Source organism: Saccopteryx leptura, chromosome 8 (assembly GCF_036850995.1).
Source record: "Saccopteryx leptura isolate mSacLep1 chromosome 8, mSacLep1_pri_phased_curated, whole genome shotgun sequence".
NCBI lineage: Eukaryota > Metazoa > Chordata > Mammalia > Chiroptera > Emballonuridae > Saccopteryx > Saccopteryx leptura.
The window spans coordinates 54,782,659-54,798,662 of NC_089510.1; the positions used below are offsets into that span (position 1 = coordinate 54,782,659).

Consider the following 16,004-nt stretch of genomic DNA (forward strand, 5'->3'; position numbering starts at 1 on the left):
CAGAGGATAATGAATCAGGAATCTCTAGCGTTTTAACTCTCCTGAAGTACCTGCCTCCATCTTTTAAACTAGCATATCTGACACACTGCTTGTCTTATTATCCAACACCTATAACAGTCTTGATGTCTGCCCGATTTTCGCTACTCTCTGTGTGTTTCTAAATTCACTGCCTGCTACCAGTTTATCTATCCTTTCCCAAAGATCCCCAACTTCAGTATCAACTTCTCCCTGGGCCTGGCTTCCGACATGCTTCCATTCCACCTGCAACTCCTGTGATGACACCTGACTCCCATGTAACACACAGGCTACAGAGTCTAAATCGACCTCTATGGGGCCAGTTAAGTTCTACCTCTTCCACGAAGCCGCCAATCTAGATCCTCGATGGTCTATTTTAGTGAACTGTTAAAGCACAGGTTCTGTATGACTGTGTAAGATTTGTCAAACTGTGTGTCACACTTCACTCATTCATTTATTCAATGATGATACATAAGTAAGAATAAATCCACCTCAGGAGATTTTTTATACTCAAGACTTGTCAAAATAAATGGTAAACAATTTAAAAAAACTATAGACACTACAAACTAACAAAGAGCATTTTACATGACTCTGAGGGAAAGGGGTACTCACACAAAATATACAGGAATGGGCAAAAGTAGGTTTCCAGTTGTTTGTATAGAAAAAGGCATGCAGGCTATGATTACTACGATAGCTTTATTAACTCAAAAGAATGTCACAGTGGCACAATGCATTTAGGCACAATTTTTTGAGTTAATAAAGCTATTGTAAATCATAACTGCATGTCTTTTTCCATACAAACAACTGTAAACCTACTTCTGCCCATACCTTTACACACTTAATTGAAAACTAGGCAACTTTCATTATAAAGCCTCTGATTCTCCATATTTCAGTTCTAATGGATAATGTTAGAATAGAGTTAATTTTCTGGATGACTCCCCTCCCCTCCAAAAACAGAAAACCTTTAAGCATGGTACAGTGTTTTATATGTATATATGTGTGTGTATGAATCTTTACATCTTTACTGAGATATTTCATTATATAGTGTGAAACTTTTATGCGTCTTATGTGAAATCAAATCCTTCCGTGTGAATTATTAACAGTTTTGCAGAGGACAAAAATCTGGTTTCTGAAAGCTTTGTTAAAGCAGAATGCGTCAGTTGCAGCAACCTGTACTTCCCTACTTCGTGGTTCCTGGCCACCCTGCCCAGGCCAGCGCTGTCCGGCCTCCCAGGGCAGTGCCAGGACTCAGTGCAGGCCACGCGCTCCTCGCACAAACAGGACTCAGTTCCTTCAACTTCCAAGGAAGAGTTAAACCCTAACTGGGTCTGCACCGTTTTCTTCTTAATGAGACTTCTCCATTATAGCTAATAAACTATAAATTAGGGTGTCAAAATAATGAGAGAAAAACTGTAATTTTTATTAACAACTGAGCCATACATATTAAAGGAAATACAAAGTGTTGAGCTAATTCAGTCAAGGCTGAATCAACATTCTCTGACTCCACCCCACTAGCACAACTGGTTTAAAAAATAATAAAGCTATTATTCAGCTGTTTAACATGGTTGTGAGCAAAAGTCACAGTCAACAGGAAAAGAAGATCAACATGGTTTTTTTTGTTTTTGTTTTTGTTTTTTTTTTCCATTTTTCTGAAGCTGGAAACAGGGAGAGACAGTCAGACAGACTCCCGCATGCGCCCGACCGGGATCCACCCGGCACACCCACCAGGGGCGATGCTCTGCCCACCAGGGGGCGATGCTCTGCCCATCCTGGGCGTCGCCATGTTGCGACCAGAGCCACTCTAGCGCCTGAGGCAGAGGCCACAGAGCCATCCCCAGTGCCCGGGCCATCTTTGCTCCAATGGAGCTTTGGCTGCAGGAGGGGAAGAGAGAGACAGAGAGGAAAGCGCGGCGGAGGGGTGGAGAAGCAAATGGGCGCTTCTCCTGTGTGCCCTGGCCGGGAATCGAACCCGGGTCCTCCGCACGCTAGGCCTCAACATGTTAACAGGCATGAAAACTGGTTTCTTAGAGGATATGTTTTCTAGTGTTTCTTGTATTTTATCTGTAAAATTGTACATATTAACTAAAGCCTTAAAATTTTTTTGGCAAAAATATGCATAATTCTGAGTAATATGGTTTATTTTCAAAACCCCTTTTACTTTTGTGGAGGATTTATAAAATCAATTTGTAAAAAACTTCCCTATACACATAAATGGTTTTGTAACATTTTTATTAATGCAATAAAAAATAAATTATGAAAACTGCCACAACTATCTCAAATAAGCATAATTTGCTAAAATAGATGATCAGGATAGGTAGTTTGTGAGGAATTGAGAAAATTAAATATTGAAAATTGTACTTAAGTTCTTTCTTGCTCAAACCCCCACTCCCCATGGCAATAAGACTGGCATTTCCTTAGAATAAAATGGTGACAAGGTTTTCCTCTAGAAAAAGACACAACTGGGTATCTCTCACTCTAACATTTATCCTATATATGCATTTGAGAAAGTAGAAAATAGGCACCTTAGATAAAAGCATCTGATCACAAAGTAAATCTTTCAGTGATGATAAATGTTCAACTTTAACCTTGATGCGTGTCTGCGCAGTAATTTCTGACCCTAAGCAAAATGCTCAATTAGAATATTAACTTCAATGGTCACTTCAAGTCTTCACCTTCTCTCCTATATATCTCTAAACATATCATAAGCAAAGGATCTATGATATAGTCATGATATAAATTTCCCATAAATGCCAAAAATAGCAATCCCAAGGATATTTGCATTTTGAGTTTTCAATGCCTTAGGCTAAAGAAAGAAAGCTTAAAACAAAATTTCAAGGGTCAGCCTTGGGATAGAAAGGTACTCTCAGTACTCTTGCTTAAAGTGGTATTTCATAAGCTAGCCTAAAAAAGAGAATTAGGTGACAGTCTGTCCAGACTATGTTTTGAATTTTCTATGTGAAAACCAAATAAAGCTAGGTTCTTAGTTTTTAAAAGCCACAGAGGATTTCTTTATTGGTGGCAAAAGCAACCAAGCAGGTAATGATTTTTAATCATGTTGCAAAGAGAGGAGAGAACGGGCATGGGGGCTGGGAGACCAGGACACAGTATAATGAGGCCTGAGAGGAGGAGGAAGGCTGGGAGAACGGGTAGTTCTTACCACACCTCTGAGGATCAGTTGATAAGTGACTCATTACCTTCTTGACAATTTAAAAATAGATTAAAAGATGCAAAATTTTCTAAATTGCAAAAACTATTTTAATGCATTCTTCTAAACTAACAGCCTATAGAGAGAAAGCTTTGACATGGGTAAACTGTAGGGTACAACACCCCTCAAAAATAAAAGCCATTTAAAACAAGAAAGAAAGAACAGTAAGAACAAAAAAATAAATGATGGAGAATATGTCTGTGGTTCTAAATATATATCCTCAGATAAATACAGCATATAGACACCTTGATTATAAGACAAAAATATCTTACTGTCTTCAGAATCTATAAGAAGAATCAAGAAAATGAAGTAAAGAAGGAAAATATAGTCCCTTTATATCAGCAGTTCCACCTGGAAGGCTACTGGGGACACAGGACCAATGGGGTAAAACTGATAGTCTCTTTAGAAGAAACTTTTCTCTGTTAAGGACCCAGTTACCAGTTTGTCCGGGGTTTCTCTCAACTCCTTATCTTCGAAACGTATTCTCTTTAACATGAGAATGCCATACTTTGCTTCAGCCCTTTTTAAATGTTACTAAACCCCTAGGAAGGCTTAGCAGAGCAAGAAAACCTCAAAAAGGCCAAAAGATACTGTTCTGCTTCTAGTCCCATTGTGCATTGTTAGTGCTCTCACAAGTGCACTCTGGAGTCATGGAGACTTGAGGTAGAATCTTGGCTTCATAATATACTTAGCTTGTATAAATTCAGAAAAGTTTCTTAACTTCTAAAAAATATGGGAATAGTAATGGTATGTCTCTTTCAAGATTAATGTGAGGAGTAAACAGGTTTAACAAAACATTTGGCACAATATCCGGTCTTCAAGATACCCCAAGGCCTAGCACAGTTGTTTTACCAAACAGCAAAATTAGAGAATTCTGACCAGAACTTTAAAAAAGAATTTACTAGAACAGCCTGAATAGGCAGTGTGGTACAGTGGATAGAGCATCGGACTGGGACGCGGAGGACCCAGGTTCAAAATTCCAAGGTCACCGGAATAGGCTCAAGCTCACCAGCTTGAGCACAGGGTTGCTGGCTTCAGCGTGGGATCATAGACATGACCCCATGGTCGCTGGCTTGAGCAAGGGGTCACTTGCTCCGCTATAGCACCCCCCCCATCACAGCACATATGAGAAAGCAATCAATGAACAACTAAGAAGCCGCAACAAAGAATTGATGTTTCTCATCTCTCTCCCTTCCTGTTTGTCCCTGTCTCTCTCTCTCTGTCCCTGTCTCTCTGTCTCTGTCTCTCTCACATACACACACACACTCCCATATTAATTTACTAGAACAAAATGCATGCAATAAGGGTAAGCACTGTTTCAAAATCTTTTTTCAGATTCTCTCTCCCTCCCTTCCTCCCTCTCTCTCTCTCTCTCAAATGGGCCCCCTGCAGCTTTTGTATGCTGCCTTCAACGGACAGCAGCACATCTGGCCTTTCCTCGGGGCGCAGTGTTGTATAAAACTTTGCAACACTTAATACACTGTGCTTGTTCATATGTGCGTCTCTACCATTAGAATGTAAACTCCAAGGAAACTGCCTTATATTACCTCTGTACTGAAGGCTAAGTAAATTTTTGTTGAATGAGTAAATCATCAAAATCTAATAGGTATTAAAAACATAGAAAAATAGTTAAATACTTTCATGTATCATTATCTGATCTGGTTTTATTAGGTATATAGGAATTCAAATTTAGCTATGTCATAATAAAATCGAAAAAGCTCTTTTTCCTATTCCCTTCCATCTGGAAGTGATATATAAATGTTTGCTTAAGACACTGAAATGGGTGGTGTGCATAATAATAATCTTTAAAAAGTAGAACGTCAAAGCCTACAGACATGCTACATACATAGTTTACATAGTTGAAGTTTTATTTAAGGAGACCAGCCACACTCATGCTTTCTTGTTAGGAGCAAGGAAAGGAAAGGAAAGTTATTAGGCAGAAAACGCTGCTTCTTCCACATGACAAACTGTCCACGGGTCCCCTTTCACGGGTACTGCAGGTACACACCTAAATAATAACACCAAGCAGGTACTTGAGTACTTAACACAGAGAAATATGACCAACTTTAATGTTCTCATATTCGTATATCATATATTATCACCATCATTTAATTGTAAGAACCAAGGTTATACAAATTTACCAACTCTGCTTTTATAGTATCACAAAGAGCAAAACACTGAAAAAAAATTCTGTAGAAACACTCTTACTATGTTTAAAAACCTCAAGTCAAAAGCCAAGTGTACTAAAATCAAGATGACATATAAAACTATCAAAATAAATGTTTGTCTAAAATGGGTTTTGTTATAGTGATCTTCTGAAATATGTTTTGTAAGTCTTTAACAATTTAACTAAAAAACTGGAAGTTTCCAACTTATTAGGATCACAGCTTTCTTAATATAGCAAGCTAAGTGCATGAAACAATAAGAAAAAATTGGCGGCCTGACCTGTGGTGACGCAGTGGAAAAAGCGTCAACCTGGAACGCTGAGGTCGCCGGTTCAAAACCCTGGGCTTGCCTGATCAAGGCACATATGGGAGTTGATGCTTCCTGCTCCTCCCCCTTCTCTCTCCCCCCCCCTCCCCCTTTCTCTAAAATGAATAAATAAAATCTTTAAAAAAAATTAAAAAAGAAAACTTGGCAATGCTGTATTAGGGCTTAGTTTGCTTCCACCCCCCAGACTAATTAATGTAAATGATAATTTTACCTACGCTACACTTATTAAACATCTAAGGAAACAATTACTTCACAAAAACTTCCTTTTGTCACTTTAAATATCTTTTAAGTTATAAAACCCTATTTCAAGGTAATTTATTGGGATTGGACATTGAAGCCCAGTCTTAACAGTTAACATGGATTTATTCAAAGAAAAAAGACAAGCTATGATATATACTCTGTAGAAAAGAAACTAATATAAGTGGCAATAAGTGTTGCTACTCATTAAAAATTCTTCCCTGCATTTGAAGTGGTAATTTTAATACTACTGCTAAGGGTGGCAACACTCACCAGTATGAATCTTCTCATGTCTCTGTAGCAGGTACTTCTGTATGAAACGCATGTCACATTGACTACATTGAAATGGTTTTTCACCTTAAAATAATTTCACATCCACAAATTAGTTACTGGATAAAACACAGTTTATATTTACTATTTATAAAGAAAAATAAATCTTAGAAGACCAAATTCTGGAAAATTCCAAATTATTCATACAGATGTTATAAACTGTTCATTAACTTAACAGAATCTTGCTTCCTCTCCATTTTCCCCAGCTTTTAAAATTCACATCGTTATAACTGCACAAAAACAAGATTTAATCTGATCTATAGCCTTTATGGGATTAAAAAAGAAAATAAATAAAACAACCTAAAATAGAATTCAAAAATAACAAGGCTAGAAGGGACTCTATGGGTTATCTAGTGTCTTAAACATCTTTTCTTCCTTTTTACCTGGAGGAAGATACACCACGTTGCTCTCCGTGGCTAACCACCACTTTATGCCTGTTTACTTATTTTCTCCAAAACCTTAAGAACTTTCTAAACATCCTTAAAAAACCCAAAAAAAACTCTGTATCTTCAAATGCCCCCTCTCTGCTGGAGTTTTTCCTTTTAAGGCAGGTATTGTTTAGTTTGCTCTATGCAAAAAAACTCCAGAAATCCTGAAACATTCCTTCATTCCTTTCTCACCTTCCTTGTTACCACACCTTCTTAAAAGAGAAGTCTAGCCTATGTCTCAAACTCTTTACTACCCACTTGAGCTTTAACTCTTACACTCTTTCTTAAAAGCTGCTCACTGTCTCCTTGCTGTTTATTCTAATGTGTTTTCTTTTCTTTTTTTTTTTTTTTCAGTTCTCTATCCTCTCTGAAAGTTGTGCCATTGTTGGTCATACCCTCACTGGTATTCTCTCTTCTTTTGGCTTCTGGGACAACTGTATTTTCCTAGCTCATCAAACCTACCTTATTACCATCGCCCCCTACCACCACCACCTGAATTCAATCTACATGTCTAATCTATTTCCCCAAAGATCGATGATCAGTCTTTCAGCTCTGCTCTCTGTACCTTCATGCTCTCAATTACCATTTTTTATATTTGATTCCCAAATTTCTTATTTCAAACTCCATCTGAATAACTTGCATAGAAAACTAAATGCTGACAGGCTTTCAATAATACATTCTTTAACTGTTTCTCTAGCTAAAAAAGAACACATTAAGCCAAATAAGTGTCCAATTAAGATTAATTAATTTTGCACATCTATGCTAATTGTTTTCTCATTTAAAGTTTTTCCTGGTTTCCTTCTGACATTCTGGCCTTATAAAATCTCTAATTTTGAAATGCCAGGTTAGCTATGGTCTTAGGAATTAATGACATTTACACAAAGATGAAAATAGCAAAGATAATTTTAATGTCTATGAGCCCATTTCAAGTTAAGAAGTACCTGTATGAATGAAGACATGTCTCTGTAAGTGATAGTTCGTTCTAAAGGCAGCATTGCAGTGCTCACAAACGTGAGATTTAGGGGTTTTCAAACCAAGTGATCCATCCTCATTTATTGTAAGAATCTAGTTTAAAAAAAAAGCAAAAACAAAAGAAAGTTTAAAAAACATAACACTAATTTATAAAAAAGATAATGCTTTTTAATGAAAACAATGGTCACCAGAGATTATGAAATTTTTTCCTAAAAATTTTTGAAAAGGTTGTTAGAATAATGTTATCATTAATTATAAAGTATGTGTGACTCAGAACTGATAAAGATCACGAATAAAACCTTGGAAGGTGGTTAAGATCTCAGTACACCCCCTCCTCGCCAAAGCTGATGTCTAATCGAGTTCCCAAGGGTTCTGTTAGAGTAAATATAGCTTTATTTTCAATTTCAAATTCTCACATATGCAGAACAAAAGGTCTTCTGTTTTAGACATAGCGTAAATATCAATCAATATAGGACTAGTTTAAATAAAGCATGGAAAATCAATAAATATCATGTGTTTATAAAGTAAAATGAAAAAGCTCTTTATAAACTTATATGGAAAGAGCTCCAAGATTTACTAAGTAGAAGAAGGTTTAGAATCTATGATTTCATTCTTCTCATTTTTTATACAAGTGAGTACATATAGGTATATATATTTGTTTGTATATACCAAAAAAACTATTTGAGAAGGATGTACATAAAATGTATATAACCGCAGTTGTGATGGCTAGGGAAGCTGGCAGATAGGAGATAAGGTGGGAGAGACTTTACATTGAACATATGAAAACACTTTTCTAAACCATACAAATGCTTACCTATTACAGTTTCCTTTTTTTTTTTTTTCCTTAAAGACAAGAAAACGAGGTTTTCAAGTCAGTCTAGGACAGAATTTAGAGTCTGGTTCAGTCCAGGATCTCAAGGATATTCTAGAACTACTAAACTATTATTAAGCATATTCCTAAGAATATTTGTTGGATAAATAAATTTGAGTGGGTATGGGAAAAGAAGATAGGTGACAAAGAAACCAACCTTACCTTCCTGAGCTTCTTAAGGCTGAGAATATTGTGGGCCTGGTCTGGGCAGTGCCAGAGAGAAGCCACTTTGAGGCTTCATGTGTTCCCATTTACCAGCCATTTGTTCAATGTGCAACATTAAACTGGCTCCCTCATCAGACAAGTGGCACAGTGAAAATAATCAATGATCCCTTCTTTCCTTATTGAGGAAAGAAGAGGGTAGAACATGGTTTGAAGATAAGCAAATAAAACTAGGAGATAAGACCAGGAGGAGCACGGCCAGTGAGAGGCAGACCATCTGGAGGTGGGGCCCGGAGTGGGAGCTCAGAAACTGTTCCACACAGGGCACAGAGCTCTAGCACACATCTCAAGAAATACAAAGGCCACTGTAAACTGATTAGGACCTGTAAAGACACAGCTATGACCCCTTCTCAAACCTAGAAAAGGGCAGTAGGTAAGGAAAAAAGGTTTTAATTTTTTTTTTAACATTTTTTACTTTAAATTTAGGAAGACAGTTCACCTATACTGTATGTAAATCAATGGTAATTATTAAGCAAATTATACAGGGCATTTAGGTTCTGGGCAGACTGCCAATGTGGTCAACAATGCTTCAGTCTATGCACCAAAGTCAGAGGGAAACATTTGGCAGGAGAATGGAAGTGGGTGTCACGGCTTCCTGAAGGGAGTATGTGAGAATGAAAAGTTGCATCGCTGGCCAGTCAAGTTTAAAATTTTTTCAACCCTTCCAAGTCACAAAATAATAAGCAAGTTAACACTGTGCAAAACAAAACAAAAAACACAAAATATTTTAAAAGTATGATTCAAAATACTCTCAACATAAAAAAAAATTAAACATTCTATATGAAACAGAACTAAAATCAACATAGCACCAAGTATTTTTTACATAAGCTGATAAAGAAGATCCATGTGCCAAGGACACAGCAGCTCAATAGCTTTCCGCGGCACTGCGGCCGCAAGGAAAGGCTTTGTGAGGACGGCTCTGGCCCAACTTACTAATGTGAAACGGATTTAACCCTTCACTGTACAAAGCCCTTTTATGAAGACTTAAGGAGTTCTAGGTCATTGTTTTCTGCCATTAGAGGTAATGCTGCCTTTCACTGCGGATTCAAACCTTAATTCAGGGTGGATTTTATGGATGAAACAGCTAACACTGGCTTCTGAGTAGCAGACTGAAAAATCAAGCATATTTATAAAACTCAAACACAGAAAAGTCAAATTCTTAGGCATTTTATATTTAATTTTCTTTTTTTTTTCTTTTCTTTTTAGGCTACAGTAACAAACACCTTTGTATAAAGGACACAAAGTAAAATTCACCTTGTCTCAGAGACCAGCAGTGGCTCTTCCAATTTTACTCTGTTTTAAATGTAGCTACCTGATTTTATCTGTTTTACTCACCACTCTAACCTAGCATCCAAAATGGAATCAGGAACATGGTGAGCAGCTATACACGTCTATAGATCTGGCGACCTGCTATCCATACCAAACATCCTCACAAGCTAACCACTTCATTCTTTTTAAAATTTTTTGCAAGAAGTTATCCTTTTCAATTTTTTCAAAATCACTAAGTAGTGACACGGAGAGGTGAGCATGCAAAGAACAATGTCCCTTAGTGGAAGACAAATGGCAAATCAATGCATGAAAAATTTTCCTCCTTAGTATAGACACAGCCTTGTTTGTTCTTGTTCACGCCCCTTTTTCAAGATCTTTTAAGTAGGCCCTGGCCAGCTGGCTCAGTAGTAGAGCATCCACCGGGCATGTAGATGTCCCGGGTTCAATCCCTGGCCAGGGCACACAGGAGAAGCGCCCATCTGCTTCTCCACCCCTCCCCTCTCTTTTCTATCTCTTCCCCTCCCACAGCCAGGGCTCCACTGGAGCAAAGTGGGCCCAGGAGCTGAGGATGGCTCTATGGCCTCTGCCTCAGGCACTAAAACGGCTCCGGATGCAACGCAGCAACACCCCAGATGGGCAGAGCATTGTCCCCTGGTTGGGCAATGGGGGGGGGAGGAGGATCCTGGTCGGGCGCATGCGGGAGTCTGTCTCTCTGCCTCCCCACTTCTCACTTCAGAAACACACACACACACTCACAAAGATCTTTTAAGTAGAATGTGATCTACTGGTTAAGTGTGTTTGCCTTAGACATTAGCAGTCTTACCTGCTACTACAGTACTATCACAAAATATTTGTTTTTCTTTCCCTTCAACATATGAACATTACAACTGAAGAGTATGAAATGTCAAAATTAAAATCCTAAGGAACCTGCTCTATCTCCATATGATCTATCTTACCTCCTGTCACTGCTACTTTCAAAGACCAAGCAATCAGGCTTTACCAAGAGTGGAGAACTCAGTAAATAGTCTGAATAATACTCAACATAATTGATTTTTTTATTAATTGTTTAATAAATTTAAAAGATTTTTTTAGTAAAAACTTTCAGTACCAAATGGAACTCAACTAATCTCTCTTTGTTTCATGATCCATTAGTAGATATGTTTTTGTTCTGAACCAAGTCTGTTCCCAACTAGACACACACACACACACACACACACACACACACACACACACACACGGTTATCTAAAATAACATACCAACTTTAGTCAGGCAAAACACTAAATTCTGCTTATTCAATTCAAATTTTTCAGTCTTCAAGGGTCACTGCCACTGAGTAATTAAAACCTGACATCACTCAGTGAGAAAGATTTGCTCTCTTAAAAGGCAGAGATTTTTCTATTATATACTTATGTACATGATAGTTAGATACTACTAAAGTTATTAAAGCATATTTTAAACTAATGATTATAGGTTATATCATAAATTTTTTATAAATTTGAAAATTTATTCCTTTCATGATTCTCATTATTTTTTTATTTTTTTGTGTTTACATAGTCACAAGTGTTCCCCCAAATATATCTCCCTCCCTCTACCCCCTGGGTTCTCCTTGATACCACCTTCCCCCTTCCCTCCATGATTTATTATCCTGCCCTCTATTTTCCTAATGTCTTTCCTTTCTGTGATCCCATCCTCTCATCCCCTTTCCCTCTGATGCTTCCCCTCTGGACTCTTTGACCCCTCTCTGCCTCTCTTCTATTCCTCAGTTCACATTGTTCATTGATTCCTGATAGGAGTGAGGTCATGTGATATTTTTCTTTCTCTGCCTGGCTTATTTCACTTAGCATAATAGACTCCAGGTCTATCCATGTTGTTGCAAAAGGTAAGATTTCCTTTGTTTTCATGGCCGCATAGTATTCCATTGTGTATACGTATATGATATATTCTTAATCTAAATCAACTTATAAACCAAAAAAAGATAATTTAGAGAAAACAGTTTAAATTTCTCACCTACTATCAGCTATTTTACTAAAATTCTCTTTACTCTTCAAATCCAATTAGAAATGGAAGAACAGTGCAACCCCAAAGTCATACAACAAAATAACAAAGTCAACCAGAGCAATAACTACCATATTTTGACTATCATAGTTATCTCTAAAATCTCACCCTCACAATGTCACTTTTGTTCTTCAGGATTTTTATTATCTAACAATGTTAGATTTTATGTATTACCAAATTTCATATTTAAATGGCAAACTTCTGACAGTGCCAGAACAAAATATACTGCATCATAAGCATGGGAACAATGTTCAGCATAACAACCCTGAGTTTTAGAAAAATACATAGATTTTAGAAAAAGTTGTTTCTTGCCCTGGCCAGATTGCTCAGTTGGTTAGAGCATTATCCCAAAGCACACAGGTTGCTGGTTCAATCTCTGATCAGGGCACATACAGAAACCTCTCTTTCTCAAATTAATAAATAAAAAGTGTTTTAAAAAGCTATTTCTCTTACATTTCCTAAATACCAGGCAAAGAAGTATGTGATTTTTTTTTTTACAGGGACAGAGAGAGAGAGTCAGAGAGAGGGAGGGACAGACAGACAGGAACAGAGAGAGATGAGAAGCATCAATCATCAGTTTTTCGTTGCAACACCTTAGCTGTTCATTGATTGCTTTCTCATATGTGCCTTGACCGCGGGCCTTCAGCAGACCGAGTAACCCCTTGCTCGAGCCAGCGACCTTGGGTCCAAGCTGGAGAGCTTTTGCTCAAATCAGATGAGCCTGCGCTCAAGCTGGCGACCTCAGGGTCTCAAACCTGGGTCCTTTGCATCCCAGTCCAACACTCTATCCACTGCGCCACGGCCTGGTCAGGCGAAGTATGTGATTTTTTAAAAAGAAAAACATCAAGATATTTTTAAGTTAGAGTTCAGTTCTGTGAAAAAATTACTCATCAGAATATATAATTCCTTGAGAAAATTAAATAAAATTTAACTAACACTTTCTTTTATTCATTTCCTTCTTCATTTCTCTCTTCAATATTATTCCCTATTTCCACACCCAGTCTTATCATCAGAAATTCATCTTCAAAGCCACTATTCCACAATCACATTAGCATACAGGACAAAGTATGACAAATGTCTAGTATATCTACTTCTCTGCTGCTTTTAATTAAATTTTCCTCATTTTATTATATCATCCAATTTTAAATATTTTTAATATCAAAGTCACAAATCTTTTCTGGGAACCAATGGTGTACAATTAATTTTCAGGAAAGGATGCTCTATATAATTTTATAATCAATTTGATGTGTGGAATATGCTCCACCTTGCAGAGTTCAGTATAACTTTGAATAATCAATTTCTATTCAGACCACCTACACTGTTATGATAAAAAAAAATGCAGTTCTTTTATTTGGAAAGATCCTGGTATATCATAGACATGAAATTTATTTGCTGACAGAATGAAAAAGGAGATACATTTCAAAATAAGGAGAGGTATGCCTGACCAGATGGTGGCATAGGACACTGAGGACCCAGGTTCAAGACCCTGAGGTTGCTGGCTTGAGTGAGGACTCATCCAGCTTGAGCACGGGGTCACTGGCTTGAATGTAGGATCATAGACATGACCCAATGATCGCTGGCTTGACGCTCAAAGTCACTGACTTGAGCAAGGGGTCACTGACTCAGCTGGAGCCCCCTGATCAAGCTATGTATGAGAAAGCAATCTAAAGGTGTCTCAACTGTGAATTGATGCTTCTTACCTCCCTCCCTGTCTATCTGTCCTTGTTTGTCCCTCCCTCTCTCCCCTTGCTCTCTCATTCTCACTAAAAAAATAAATAAGGAGAACTAATTAAAAAGTACCCTTCTGTATTTCGTGCAATTGCTAAGGAATCTGAAAGAGCTATAAAATATATACAATATTTAAGAAAATAGTTACATTATACTAAAAAAGATTCTTAAAGTTCACTAATGTTAACTCAACAATCTTCATAAAACCTGTAGTGGAAAATGTTAACTCCTAAATACTAACAAGTCAATAGCAAAGTCAGGTGATAATAAGACTTGGGATTCTCAAGCTGGAATGTAAATCACAACTACCATGGACTCTTTAAAGTATAAATGGAAATCCTGTGACTAAGAATCTCTAGGAGTGAACCTGGGCATTTATACCTGCAAAAGCTCTATAGGTGACTCTAATACAGAACCAGTAGGGAGAACTACTGACATGAATGCACTGAGATTTTTCCTATATTTCTAATAATTTTAGTGTTCTGTAGTCCTAATTCACAACAAAACAAAATTAATTCCAAAGGGCAATGGAATATAATAAGTGGCCACATAGGTATAGCAATGTAAAAATGAATAGCATGTCATTAAGAATGAGACAGCTAAGCTTATATAAGCAAAAAGAAACAAAATCTACCTGTCAGTTTTTCAAGGAAAGAAGGGAAAAGCTCTACTATTCTCAGTCCTCCCAGAGGGGTTCATTACATACATACTATTTTTTAAAATGTTTACAAATTTACATCATCAACCCTAAGATATTAAATTAAATTTGACATCTAAAAATGACAAGCTTTTATTATGTGAAAAATTTACTTTCCTAAAACAGCTTACTCCATGAGAGTATCAAATAACTTGACCTAGATAACATTCCCTACCTTGATTATCCTCCTTCTTCTACAGACATGATGCCAAATATATGTTGGCAACTTTCAAGTATCAAATCTACCTTAAGATGACTAGGCTTTTTGCCATATGACAAAGGCTAAAAAAGCAATTATTGATTAAAAACTCACGACAGCTGTAGATGACCTAATAGTACTTCATACCACTAAGCTTATCTGGAAAGGAGTCACATTTATATGGCTATCATATACTGTGATGTTTTTATTGCAAGTCTATCACATTACTTTAACATATTTCCTGTACTGATCCCCAGTCTAATATGACACAATGGTGACACATACTAAAAATACTCATAATGGCAAGATTCAAGATTTGGGAAACGTTCTGGGGGAGAGTGGAGTCCTCTAAGCATAATAAACTGTAATTCTTTGATAAGTTTCAAGTCGTTTTTAAGGAATTTAAAACAAGCAACACACTGATTTATAAACATGACGCAAGGTTTACTTAAAGGGCAGAACAGTTTAATGAAAAATCAGAAGTACAAATTTTTAAACACATGCCTGCAAAAATGTGAAGTAATTCACTGGTTATGATGCCTCAAAATTCTAAAACTCCAGACACAAAAACTCCAAACACATTCATCTAAAGACTGTAGAACTGTGTTAAAAACAGTCCACAACTACTCTTTGTCCCATTACATGTAACATGTCAGAACAATTTAAAAATAATTGTTTTTGTTATTCTCATAGCCCTGTCTGCCATACATTATTTCTGGTCATTTCTCTCTACTAAGAATTTCCTAAAAGGCTGCCCCAAAGTATTTTCTTATACTTAGAGAAAGCCAAATCTTTCAACTAGCAAGTACAGAGATATATAAATTCTTAAATACCTTTAGAAATATATTATAAATGAATTTAACTATCTCTAATAGAAAGCAAAATAGCTTAAACCCTTTAAAAACCTGATACTTACATCTAAAACATACTACCAAATAATACTCTACTAGAAGATAATAGTCTGAGTTTTAGTCAGAATTTCAGAATATATTACATTCAAGAATAAAACCAGAAACACATGGCAATAAAATAGCAAAGAAAATGTAGACTTTATATTCATTATGTTGTTTTTAGACTTGAAATAAATTCCTTATAGATCAGCAGTGAACCCAAAGTAAGATAATCACTAGCACAAACCACTTTAGAGATTAATTTTTTTCCTCAAAACCTAGTATTGTTCTATACTGAAGAACCTGGTTCATTCATTAATGCAAAAAAAAAAGGGTATCATCTAAATTTCTCAGAAAAACATTAACCCCAAGAAAAGGGAAGGGGGAGGAAT

General features: G+C 36.8%; 1 protein-coding gene across 3 annotated transcripts in view; it reads right to left on the reverse strand.

Annotated features, from left to right (window-relative positions):
* ZNF148 (zinc finger protein 148) overlaps positions 1 to 16,004 on the reverse strand; it is a 130,391-nt gene that overhangs the window by 24,984 nt on the left and 89,403 nt on the right. For all 3 annotated transcript variants that reach the window (XM_066347935.1, XM_066347934.1, XM_066347936.1), the window contains exons 6-7: positions 7,650 to 7,773; positions 6,224 to 6,307 (exon numbers count right to left, since the gene is read on the reverse strand). In XM_066347935.1, the coding sequence (XP_066204032.1) occupies positions 6,224 to 6,307; positions 7,650 to 7,773 (208 nt within the window). The remainder of the gene's footprint in view (positions 1 to 6,223; positions 6,308 to 7,649; positions 7,774 to 16,004) is intronic.